This window comes from Pleurodeles waltl, chromosome 1_2 (genome assembly GCF_031143425.1).
Source record: "Pleurodeles waltl isolate 20211129_DDA chromosome 1_2, aPleWal1.hap1.20221129, whole genome shotgun sequence".
In the NCBI taxonomy this organism is placed as follows: domain Eukaryota; kingdom Metazoa; phylum Chordata; class Amphibia; order Caudata; family Salamandridae; genus Pleurodeles; species Pleurodeles waltl.
In genome coordinates, this window is record NC_090437.1 from 802441510 (window position 1) to 802455351 (window position 13842).

Consider the following 13842-nt stretch of genomic DNA (forward strand, 5'->3'; position numbering starts at 1 on the left):
TCTGTGCATGCTATGCAAGATCTTCAAATGGCTGCCCTAGAACACCAGGTGTACCTTCACACACGCACTTATCGCATGTAGACTCAGCTCAGCTACAGGAACTCGCTCTGTGCTGGGATCTATCAGTATAAGTGAGTCAATTTAAGTGATTGTGAGTGAGAATGTGGTTTTATGCTGTCCAGTCTGCCGTTGGCCCTGTTGTATAGAAGATAATTGTTGGCCTGTAAAGGCACTCATGGCAAAATGCTGATTCCGACACATTGAAGGCAATGCTTATAAGTACAGGCCCCTCTGAGAAAATACTGGCACTGCCATATCAGAAGAAAGTTGTGTCATATAGGACACCCTTGAAAAAAGCTGGTGCTAGCACATTGGAGGTAATTCTTGGCATAAGAGTGGACAACCATGGCATATGACAAGGACAACCACAGAATGCTGTCCCTGACATACTAGAGATAATGACTTTGATAAATGTGTCACCAATGATAAATGGATAGCCTTACTGGCAGAATACTAGCACTGACATACTGCATGTAATATTTGACATGAGGGCACCAATTTCAAAATGCTGGGCCTGGCAAAATGAAGGCAATTTTTTACATATGGGCACACCCATAGCACATAAAAAACTGGGTTCAACTGATGGGGAGCATCAGGTTTTATTGGCTTGGCACGCCATAAACAATTTAAATATTTAATAAGTGCCCTTCAGAGCCTAAGCTTTTTAGCAAATTTATGTGAAAGCTGTGCTCTAAGGTGCATTTTAGCTCCCATTTTATTCTACGTTTTCCCAAAGGCAAAACTTCCCTCCCATAGCCTCATAGAAAATTTCAGACTCGCTCACTAGAGTTCAGGGCAAAGATTTTGTCCCACCACTTTCCAAGGTCATGTCAGTACCCTGATATTGGTGATATCAAAAATAGATACTTGTATGTGTTGTGTTGTATCATAAAGTTATTATGGCTTTTGAATGAAGTCAGTTATTTTCATGCCATTAAGATTAAGGTCTTCGGACCTCACTTCCAGAGAATATTCAAGGGCAAACATCATATGATGCCACTTCTGATGTTAAGGCTCAAGGGTGGGCGATGTAATTTCTGCACCCCTGACATCTTGGTGAATGATGTCTATGTATGTTAGATTGTATTACTAGTTTTGGAGATATAGTATTACTGCATGTGTAGGCAGTTTTATTTGGGTATAATTACCTCGCACAAGCCAAGTGTGATTTTAACAGATGTGGTTTTACTCTATGTAAAAAAAAATATAACATGCATTGTTTTTTCGCAGTAATGCCACTTCTGTAAACATTCAGCCCTCACTTATCATCTCTGAAAGTTAAAATTTTGTTTCATTTGAGTAACCATCCCCAACTGTAATGTCTCCCAAACAGCGGACCAACAAATTAAGATCTCGAACAAGTTGAAAGCACCATGTAAGAGCCCAGCAGAGACGTGTCTTGGTGGATTCACGCTCAAGCCATGCCCCACATTTTCTCTTTTTCACATGTTTCTCATTTTTAGGTTTCGCCTGCACAGCGCTTGCACTGTGCTTGTGAAATCTATTATATTTAATATAAATCTTAAAAGAGGCCTACATCCTGTCCCCTGCTTTCCTTGATTTTCATTGGTTACTGTGTGCTTGCCCCTTATTTTTCCTCCATTTGTATTGGCTGAAGCACTATTTCCTGCATTTAACAATACTTGGTTTTGTGTTTTTGCTCTTATCAGGGTCCCGAGGCCCAAATACTGTGTTCATTGCTTTGGTTTCTGAACTTCTTTTCTTAATTGATTTGCTACTTTACATGTGCTCATGACCTGCTCCCCCATGGAGAGAATGTTGGCTTCTGCTGTTTACGTGAGGAGCTTACTCTGCACTGCCGGTATTAGGACACAGCAGTTCCTTAGAGAGAACGCGCTGTCACCACTCTGCTGTGCACACCATGACTCACACTAGGGACAGCAGTGACGCGCTGTCACTACTCCGCCCTGCGTGCCACAAGTCACACTAGGGCTGTGGGTGCCATGCAACCTGGGCATTGTTCAACACCATATTCAGGTGGAAGGGAAGCTACACCAAAACATTATTTTTCCTCGAGTCAGCCTTCTGCTGCAGGCCAATCTCTTCATTTCTGAAGCGGAGGCGGATTGCAAGTCACCCTATCGCCCGTAAAAGAAGCACCTGCACTTTTGATGTGCTGGACATTGATACTGGTGGGACACAACCCTTTATTAAAAAAAAAAAAACGTGTTTAGTGGTGCACGCATCGCCCGCAAATGGCTTACTGACGTGAGATTGTCAGGAGCCATTACCTGCCTTTTTGAAACAAAGTGTGGTCAAAGATGACTTTCTCCATGCTAACATGCGTTACCACAATAGTTTGGGACATACAGTTATTTGTCTATGCCTGTTATTAGTCTATGTCGAGCAACCACTGTATCACTGGGCTGTTCCCCATGCAGCGGATTCCCCATACTTGTGTACTGCTTACTTAAAGCAGACCAGAGTGGTCCTAGCATTACAATACTGCACTTCTTGCAGTCGGGGAAAATTACACGCTGCATCCCCTAGGAACTTATCGTATTTACTATAATAGAAGCTCCCAAGCACCCCTGCGTGCACCAACTTGCATACATGTTTCAAATGCCTTAGTATTGATTCAGCATATATTCAATGTCTACTTATATTATTCCGGCTTACATTACATTGACGTCTTTTAGTTGTACATGATCATGCTATCAAAACCTTTGAATTGTTTTTTGTATTTTTTTTTTGTAGATGGTGAGTTTGTTTTTCCCTTTTTCATAGCTGCCATGGTTTCAGATTTCTATGTGTGATATTTTTATAATTTTAGTGTGATTATGAGTGGCTCTTCAACAACTATGAGTGACACTTTATCACTAGCAAAATCAAGCGATAAAGGCGAGGGAAACAGCTGCCTGGGCGCTATAACATGAGTCAGTTATCTAACAAGAAGTGTGGCACAGGCTGTCACAGAAGTGTTTCACTTTTAATTACATTATATACCGTCTGAGTTCTCACTCAGGTACTTACTGGCAGGGCCTGGCTGTATTGAAAGTGTGACATTAGCTTGCGGCCGACCACCGGGGTCCTCTTCGCCATCCAGGTGCTATAACATGAGAGTCCGTTGCGCACATGGCTCAGTCTAACGAGCAATTTAACATGGCACACAAGTAGTCACAAAAGTAAAGCAACACCAAAACATTCTTTTTACTTGAGGCAGACTTCTGCTGCAGGCCGGTCCCCTCCTTTCTGAAGTGGAGGCAGCTGGTTTGCAAGTCACTGTATCTCCTGTGAAGGAAGTGGGTGCACTTTTGATTTGCTGGACACTGAGACGGTTGGGACACATCCCTTTATTTTTAAATGTGTTCAGTTGTGACACGCATCGCCCACACTTGGCTTACTGAGGTGACATTGTTGGGGGCCATTACCTCCTTTTTAGAAACAGCGTGTGGTCAAAGACCACTTTCTTCACACTAGCGCTGCTACCCTACATTACCACCATACTTTGGGACATAGGGTTGTCTATGCTGAACCTGAGCGACCCGTATATCACTGGTCTGCTCCCCTACTTGTATACTGCTTGCTTGAATCAGACCCGAGTGGTCCCAGACTTACAATGTTGTACTCCTTGCAGTTGGGGGAAATCACATGCTGAATCCCCCAGTAACTTATCGTAATTACTATAATGGAAGTGCACAAGCGCTCATGCCTGCACCAACTGCAATATCTGTTTCAAATGCCTAAGTGTTTATTCAGCATATATTCAATGGTTATATATGATATTCCGGTTTACATCACATTGACGCTGTTTTTATATTTGTACATGCTCATGCTATCAAAGCCTTTGAGTTTTTTTTTTGTTTTTTTTTAAATAGATGATGTTTTTTTTTTTCTGCAGCTGCTACCCATTATTTTAATTAAATGTATATTTTCATTGTTTTTGGAAGAAGGCACAGTGTCTCGAAGACAAACTTAAAATATTGTTCCTACCAAACCTTCTATATGCTCATTAGTACTAGCGAACATGATTAGTTTCCCCACATGCTACTACTGTGAAAGGAATATGAACACAAAGACCACAGTAATGGTATCTTAGTAAGTAAGCCACAGAGAACTGCTAAGTGCATTGATCATTGTAATGCTCCCTGGACCTTACATCCCTCCATCTATTCAAGAATCGCAAAGCCCATGCTAACTGGCTCAAGAATATTACATGAAAGGTTTGCACACACCAACACAGAGATCCCTCTCCATTCACCGCCAATGTTTGTGGTGCAGCAGCATCTGGGATATTTTACATTCATTGATTAATGCTGAGAGCTATAGCATGTTTAGACAGGTTCATGACCCTGGGCATCCATTTAGTCAAATTTCTACACTGCCTGTCCCTATGGAGCCATCACAACTTGAATCACCCTCACTGGAAAAGGAAAACAAGGGAAAACAAAAGGGGACAAAACAGAATGCACTCCAGATCTCAAATTGTTTACATTATATTAAGTCATTATTGCACTCTCCACCCTCCACTTGCCAATAACAGACAAGCCACCTCCTCAGAGGATCTCAAAGGCTTAGTCAGCTACATATAATTGATTTTGTTGCTCTCCACTGTGGCCAGGAGAGACTAGGCATTCAGGTTAAAAGCTTCATTGTCAACACCACCTTTAATGGTGTCCATTTTAATGATCTTGTTAATTACTGGCGCATTTATCATAAACAGAATATACTTGAACTTGTGTTCCTCTGACCCACCTATCGTGATCGAGCACTGCGAGTCCAGCAAGGCCTCCAACAAGGACCAGGCTCTCTATAGAAATGTGCTATTACTCGCACAGCCTGGAAAGTTTCTCAATGTTTGTCGATACATTTTCAATGACACTGATCTTCTCACACAGCTCTTCTCTAGGGCAAAGAGCAATGGAGAGGCGAGCTGGCCATAATTGATTGAAGATTGCCTTTATTTTAATAGTTCCATCAGTCTGAGTAAGAGAGATGGATAAAATGGCAAATTCTGCGCCCAGCCAATCTTGCAGGAGTTGAAAGATTGCAACACAAAATGCTCTCAACATTTAGACAAACCTATAACATGCTTGTTTGGTTTTGCCTGTGCCTGTTTGGTTTGTCCTCCACCCTTTAGCTAATCCCCCTGTGGCTGTGGGTAAAGCAGAAATCTCTGATACATTTTAGTCATAGCAGTCTAGATAGGGGATTTCATACCATAGGTTGATGAACCGAAGCTGCTTTAAAGAAAACGTCATAGGCATCAAATTAAATATTACCAAGCAATACACTACACTTCATTATAATACACCATGATCAATGCGAGAATTAATAACCACAACAGTTTATTAGGAAGTTCAAATATTTACTTCCCGATATTAACAATGCTAAAATCACGAAAATAATTCTCAAGATCAAATGATACATATAAAGAAACAATAAAGGCTGATTGAATCGACGAATGAACCTAAGCTTAATCAAAGCAGTAAGTATTATCAATTCAATGGAGATTACACGAAACCATAGCAATAGAATCTGAGCAAGAGTAATTGAATACATTAAATCAACAAACAAAAAGAGTCAATATCCATTCATGAGTATGAGAGTAACACCTCACTAACCACTAATTAGCATTAACATGTTGGGCTTCATGTAAAAAGATTTAGTAACACGAATTTAGAAAACATCTATGGTGCTATCAAAATAAGCTGCAGTATTAAATTAGCAGCTGTTACCTGAAAAACAAAAGACAAGCATAATATACAGATATATACATTTACCTATCCTTTAAGTAGTCAGCAATCAGATTATAGCTTCATCAGTAGGACAGCAGCATCAGAACAGGAACAAGATTGGGGAAAGATGGTTTATAATTTTGACTATAAGGTTACTAAACGATCAAAGCATTTAGTTCAGTATTGAACAGACATATTAAACTCAGAAAATAATAAAATACCAGAATGTCAGTAGACTAACTGGTAAAGCATGAAGTAAAGCCTCTGGAACCCAGAAAAGTAAGAACAAATCTCCCAAGAATAATCTGCATAATCTGCTCTAAACTGATGGTGACTGAACATTAAATTAAACTAAAAAATGTTTTTGATAGGGTAAAACATGGTAAGAGAGGAAAACAACCAATTACAGCAACATTGGATATCAAGAATACACTAAAGATGATCCAAAAATTATTTGCCAACTGCTGATTGCTTTCTATACTGTTTGCATCTGTAGGCCTGTTTGTTTGGCATCTTCCGAATGCACAGTTGCTGGACAGTAGCTACAAAGATATAGAAACATTTCCTCTGCACCTTTTACTCAAGAGAAATACATGAGTTAGAAACATAACTACAGACAAATATGCAAGTTCAATGAATGAAGTCTGTTAGGCAACCAACATGAAGTCATAAGAATGGAGTGCACTAGAAACATTAATTACAGATAACATTGCACAGTGACCTTGCATCTGCTTCAAGCCCAGCAGAGGCCACAAAATACTCATAATCTTTCAGCATTTATTTTAGCAGAGAACATGCTCTTAAAGAGACAGAATACTTCTCAACACAATGTTAATTCAGCATTCGAAAACATATACAGGACGTTCACTTTATGGTGGCCACTAAGTAGAGCACAATTTTCATGAACATAAATTTAAAACCAAATTATTTCTCACATTAGTACATTAGTCTGATTACATAAAGACAAAATTATTCATGACAAGAGTTCAGCTTTCACCGCTGCAGGCATTTGAAATGTGCTTGGCCACTGATTTTTTTTTTTCTTTGTCCTCCGCCTAATCTCCCCACGTTATATTACCACCAGTTACTGCACAATATATTGGCTTTCTCAATAAACAAGTCATAACACCTTTATGGAGTTTCAGTAACTTATATTGCACAACTGCTTGCCAAGCTAAAACTTACAACAGAAAAATATATATTTTTATATACTCTCCCATTCTAGTGTCACATGGTGTTAATAAAAGTAAAAGTATTCTTACCTTGATCATATTTTGGTATGCACTCTTATGGTCATGAGAAATCTCCAGGTTGATATTTTGACCACAAAAGTGTGAACATGCAAAACCTCATTATATTTCTACTACAGCCACTGACCATTAAAGACCCGCTCCCAGTATTCGGCGAGGGCCTTTAACAAGGGAGGGGGACTACAATTGCCGGTATAGCCCAGCTACAAAGAGCTATAAGGCTATGGAACATTTTGTTACTAGAAGGCAGAATGTTCTAATAAATAAAATAAAGTCCTCAAGGAGCCCCAGGGGATAGAAATCCCCTCGGGCTCTGTGAGGCCTTTGTTCACAGCTCTTGCTGTGAACAAAGAACATTGCACTGATGACTCTCTGGGCTTTTACCAGCCAGTAAAAGCCCAGAGAACTCCATTGTCTGCTATGGAGCACCCAACATGCCAATGTTCTGATATAGCAGAGTTGCTATTCTGCAAATGCTCAATTAGGAAATGAAGGACATAAAAAATTGTGAAACATTTCTGATTTTAGTTACTGTAACGTTGCTTTGCTCCGCAGATTGGGAGGCTGCGTTCTGATATATGATGCGTCACTCTATAATAACTGATTTAAAATCTAGCAAACAGCTTACATTGCAAATAATTTCCTTCCGTACACTTTAATGAATTAGTGAGATTTTATTTCTTAAAAATGCCTCAACATCCAGAGGGATGAAATGAAATGTCTAACGACATAAGTGATATGATGTGAATGACTTCTGGTTCAACACTTACTCATGGCAAACATTGTTCAGATTTTCTTTTATTAAAGAAAAAATCATACATTCAGCACATAGAACATCCCAAAGCATTCTCGCAATTTCCCTTGCAACAGTGCACGTTTATTTTTATTCTGAAATGAAGCTTGGCGAAGAGAATGGAGTGATGACTTTAATTTCTACTAAGCCATTGTTAAAGCTGATTTACTAACTTTTTTGTAAATGTTCCTATCTTATCTGTCACTGGTCTAACTTAACTACTAGAGGTTCTGGATGCACACATTTTAAAAATCAGATCATAATCACATCTTTATTGTGAGCCGTCCTTTTCCTTAGAGAGTCCATTAATTTCCTTTCCTGAGGTAATTTCTTCTTTAATAGCCATAGCCAGACTCTGAAATCCCTGAAACACGAAGACAAAAATAAGACATGTAGCCAAAATGATGAGATGCATGTTCTATAATTAAACGCATCGTGTGTGTGTGTATTAATTGCTCCTCAAAAGTACTTGAAGAATACAGTAAACATGTTTTTAAATGACTGGAGCAAACCCACATTTTAAGCAAAGCAAGAATCTTATTTTAAAGGACTGACCTGACGTCCTGTATGTAAAAAATAAAAAAGACGGCAGAAAATCTCAGCCTTGGAAAGGGAACGGCTGTTGGTTCAGCTTTAGAAGTGTCAGCTTTGTTCCCCACTGAAGGAACAATAATTTCATTTCTGTAGAAGCGTTTGTACTGTAGGGCAGATTTTTATTTTTATTGTGTCCTGAAAGAACTGGCATACTTTCTTGCTGCTGTTTTTCAGAGATGGCGGGAAAGGGTGAGGGAGCGAGGGCATAGCACCCACTTCCTTCATTCGAGTTGAAAAGACACAGTATCCAAAATACTACATCTGAGCAGGACGCTGCTTTGGCCTTGAACCAATGTACATCTGCATTATTTTACCTGGCTAGTCTAGCAAGTGCCTGGGCAAGGCCATCACTTTAACTCTTCCTCAGGAAAGAAGTAACCTATATTTAGAGTGGAAGGGCACGCAATAGGTACTCTTGCCGACATAGCGATGCATGTATGTTGTTTTGTAAAGGGCCTGGATAGAATGTGCTCCAAAGAACAGTGTTTAGGTTGAAAGCATGACCAGTGTAGTCTTCACGTCTTGTAAAAGCCCAGTGTCTCATTTACAAGCCCTTTGCACCACTGTTGCATCATTTATTTTTTTAAGGTGTTGGTGCTAGCAGGGCACTACTCGGCTCCGTATTTACAAAATACAAAGCCCTGCATCACATTATAACTGTGCCAGGCATAGTGTATGCAGGTAGGCTTTGCCGACAGGAAATGCCACACATATGCATTTGATCATTTCTCTAGTCAATTCACATCTCTTAATTGCCTGCCTGATCAGTTCATCTTACTTATCTATAGCAGTTCAGTTTCTCATGAATTGTAGATCAGCTGCCCTACTTCTGCAGGCACTTATAACCTATACTACACTTGCGCTACCTCTAGTTAGGGTAAAGAAAGCCTGGAGCTGGACAACGAATGTTGCTGCCATTTGGCAAATGGCATGCATCTTTGGAGGATGCACTATGTGATGGCACTGAGCACAAACTACATTGCCCTGTAATTCACAAACTGTCAAGTTGTTTGGGAATAGCTGTGGCTATCCTTGATGTTGAGTGTAAGAATCCTCATGGTCCATAGTACCCTTGCTAAACAATAAAGATGTTAAGTTTCTGGTTAGTTGCTGTAACTGAGATCTTGCAATCTGATACCCATTTGAGTACAGTTTTTTTCTATGGACACCTCCCATTCTGTAAAATGTTACTATGTTCAGAGAAATAGTCTATGGATGCAACTGTTTTGGGGAAGTGAATTCAAACATTTATATATGGAGAATATTCTATTTGATAAGCGTTGCTCTAGAAACAAAACACTGACTACAATTTAAAAGGATTTCTGAGCTATTGTTTTGATCCATTTTACATAAAGTTCATTGATTGACCCCTTAAACCTCACAGCGTTTATAATGTTTACAAAGTGCCTATTATGGTATATTGATAATTCAACAAGGGCAAACACTGTAATAAACAAGGTAACCTCAAATTATATTTCAGTTCACTGTAGCCCTAGCAAGAAATAATATCATAGACATCAATAGAAAGTGTACCTACAGTTAAAGTGTGCTACTATTATATTAGAAATGATGCATGGGCACAAGTCAATATACTTAGGATATTAAGTTCTTATCTATATTTCTACTTGTCAACAATATTAGACATTCCACTTCAAAAGGGAATTTGGTACATATAAATAGTCGAAAGGCATATCATTGCCCGTAATTATGTCTTGAATTATATTTAGCAACAATTGTGGGCATTCATGGGCGCTAATAGTCTTATCTATTTTAGATAACATCTATGACAAGTTAAAGTCCATTGTTGGAATATTCCCCTAGATTTTTGCCCTCCTTAGGTGAACTAATTTGTTTGGCATTAGTACTCTGTGCACTTTACCAGAGGTGAAGTGTGTGCTCTCCCTTCTAAACATGATGAAATTGGTAAACACTTGATTGGATTATTTCACATATAAGTCTCTAGTATATGATACTACATTTAACCAGGGCCTGTTAATTAAATGTTACTAATGGACTGCAGCACTCACCACACCACCCTTTACAGTGTCCCTCTAAGACATGTCTCTAGATCTGCCATTGCAGCCTTTAGTGCAGTTTGAACTGTACTTTTGACTTGGCAAACTAAATCTTTTGCTAAGCCTAATGTTTTATTTTAATACATATTTCATTCCTAAGGTAGGCCCTAATTGCATTTGCATGGTATTTGCAAATTAGATCAAGTGTACTCATGTTTTACATGTCCTAGTTGTGAAACTCCTCCAAAGCCATTTTTCACTGCAATAAGGCTGACTCTCCCATGCTTACATGATAACATATTATAATGTACAACTTCAGGTTAGGACTAGCTAGAAATATGATTCAAGAACTAACTGAAAAAAGGATTTTAAAATCCCATCTGATGGTCACTCAAATTTTAAATTACTATTTTGTAAATGCCACTTTGTAGAAAGTTGGTATTTTCCTATCTGAGTCAAATGTTCCTTTCTGCCAGTGTCCAGAGTCACCTGTTAATGGCTTTCCTGTGAAGGACCTAGTTGTGGAACCCTATGGGTCTTCCTGACAGGATGATTGGGGAGGAACTGTGCACTTGCCCTGCTTACATTTCAGAGGGTAGCCTGGGTCTATACCTAGCCTTCCTGACTTCAGAAGAAGCCTATCTGGTCATTGGCAGGTGCGGCTGACTCCTGGATGTGCCTGATCTTTGTTTCGCTAGCCAGAGTCAAACCCAGAGGAAGGGAAGAACTGACCAGGACCAGTTTTAGAGTTAGACAAAGAGGTATCCACCAACAACAGGCTAACACAGGGCATTAAAAAGTGGCATCCCCAGAACCTGAAATCAGAACACTCATGACCTGAGGAGATCCAGGGGAAGAACTGCCCTGCTGTCTGAAGATGGAAGACTGGACCTGTCTGCCTTGAGCACAGGACCACAGAACTGACTTCAAGAGTCAGCTGGCTGACCCCCATTTGAACTACAGGGACACAACAAGCTTCCAGAGGAGTTTCCTGGTTTCCAGCTGACCAGACTCAACTGGATCAGACCTAGTTCCCAATACTGGCCTCTGTAAGTGAGTCATGAACCCCAAGCGCTGTGCAGGGCTTCAGATCGCAGCACCATGCAGCTCTTGATCAGTTGCGTCACTGAATCTCATGCAGAGCAAGGCAGAGCCTTGCACTGCAGCACCACAGAGTGCCTGATCGGCGTCTTCACTGGATCTGATGCAGAGTCTTGCAATGCATCACTGTACAAATCCTAATCACTAGCTTCAAGTGATCCAATGTAGGCCAATACAGCACTGCCCAGCCCACTCCATCGCAGTTGGCCTAAAGTTGTGGCTTTGTCCCAGTCCGGCACAATCAGATAGCCACAGTTGGTACTTCACGCCTTTCAGAGCTTGTTTTATTCTTAACTACCATTCTACTGCTTTGATATTTGTCCTTTTGGTGTCAGTTCATTTATTTAAATAACCTTATTCTTCTTAAAACTGTTTAGGATTTTTCTTGTTTTGTGTTACCACTTTAATACTGTTTGTGTGCTGCATAAAGACTTTCCAAATTGCCTCTAATTTAATCCTAACTACTTTGTGTGAAGCTACCTGAGTGAGCACAAGTTTATTTAGTGACTTTTGTGGTTCAACCTATCCATTCCTGCCTCATACCTTGCACCTGTGATTTTTTTTAAAAATGGAAGAATATCTCAGCAATGTTGAAAACCTCACTGTGGCAGTGCTGAAAAGTTGTGCTAAGAAAGAATGTGCTGAGGCTAGAAAAATGTTCCAAAAATCAGAATACCAGATAGCCCTCAGAGCTTGGGAAGAGGTCCTCATGTTGCACATTTTATATCACAAGAGCAAAAGGATGATGGTTATGCATAGAGGGAGGATGAGATGGAGGAGGAGGGAGGGAATTTCTTGGGCTTGGCCTTTGAGTCAAGGACAGAGGAGGGCCCACAGGAGTGAGTTCCCTGCCAGGTCCAGAGCAGGGAGCAGTGTGCCCTCCCACAACTGACACCTGAAGAGCTGGAGGACAGGAAGGTTGATAGAAAGAAGAAACTGCAGCTGGCCAACCTGAAGTCGGCAACAGAAGAAACAAAAGGCTGAAGCAGAAAAAATCTTGGCAGAGAAGAAGTCTGAGAGAGTCTTGGAGGAGGAGAGGCTGGCTGCTAAAGAAATGAAAGCAGCAGCATAAGTGGCCTTGGAGGAGAGAAGGTTGGCCATGGTGGAGAAAAGTGAAATGTTGGCTCATGAAGTCAGAAAAAGCTGGCCTTTAAAGCAATACAGGACACAGTTCAGTGATGATGATGGTGGTAGTGACAATCGAATACCTAAGAAAGGTAAACAGGTTTACATACCCAAAGACCTTGTGCCTAACTTTGAGTTGAGGGATGATATTGTTAAATGTTTGAGGCCAATGGGGTGACCTTCAAGATTCTCAGGCCCTCATCACGAGATCAGCATTTTTGGGCCAGACCGCCATACGAAAACCCGCAACCAGTCTGCCAGTGGTGGCGGTACGGTGACCGCCACATTAGGAGTCACAAAGCGAAAACTGCCATAAAACAGCCCGACATTTGACACCACCAGGCCGAACGAAGGCGTGAGAGGCGGTCCCACCACCAGCACCTCCACAATGTAATGACTCTGCCTCCTATATTACGTTGCACTATTGTGCAAAGCGGTCCCTGCATGGCGGTGAACCCTTGGCAGTTTGCACCGTCCAATATGATGGCGTTTACTGCAATGGGGGACTGGGGCCCATGACAACCGTTGTCGGTAGTGACGGTCAGGTACACAGTGGCCGTCACCGCCAACATCTTCACCCCCCCAGATGACCCCCTGTATGTGGGCTGCAGTGTGGCCTGGCCTAGTCAGGTAGGTGGGTTGACTGTAATGTGCAGGTGGGTGGGTGCCTTCTGTGCATTGTGGGAGGAGCGCATGTGTGTGTGCCTGCATGTGTGTGTTTGGAGGTGTGGGACTGTGTGCTGGGTGCATTACTGCCAAGTTTTTCATGGCGGGACGACTGCCACAAAAACCCTGGCAGTAAGCACCCTCGTAATACAGCTGGCGGTGTAGGGCATGCCGTGCGGTCCGTTCGCACTGACGGGCCTGGCAGCGGTGTGGCTGTGTGCCATCGGCCACATCGCCGTGCTCCTAATACAGCGGTCTGCACCACTGGGCCCGTGGCCGTGACCCCACAACCTCCACTGCAGTGGTCGTCGGACCGCCGTGGTTGTAATGAGGGCCCCAGAGTCCCTGGGGAAGATTGGGGGTAGTCTGTGGAAGCAAATGTAACATAACATGAAAGCCATCAGGGAAAGAGTCTCCACCAGGAAGAAAAGCAGGAAAAAACATATTTTTCCTTAAAAATATACGTTTTCCAGTTTAAGGAAAATATGTTTTTTTTTAAGGAAAATATAACTTTTTCCTGCTTTTCTCTCTGGTGTAGA

The 13842-nt window shown here is 41.3% G+C and overlaps 1 protein-coding gene across 1 annotated transcript in view; it reads right to left on the reverse strand.

Moving 5' to 3' along the window:
• Positions 1-5424: 5424 nt before the first annotated feature.
• The window catches only part of LOC138304344 (kynurenine/alpha-aminoadipate aminotransferase, mitochondrial-like), a 439058-nt gene continuing 430640 nt past the window's right edge, over positions 5425-13842 (reverse strand). Inside the window, exon 14 of the mRNA XM_069244319.1 lies at positions 5425-8166. Coding sequence (XP_069100420.1) covers positions 8074-8166 — 93 coding nt within the window. The 3' untranslated portion in view covers positions 5425-8073. The remainder of the gene's footprint in view (positions 8167-13842) is intronic.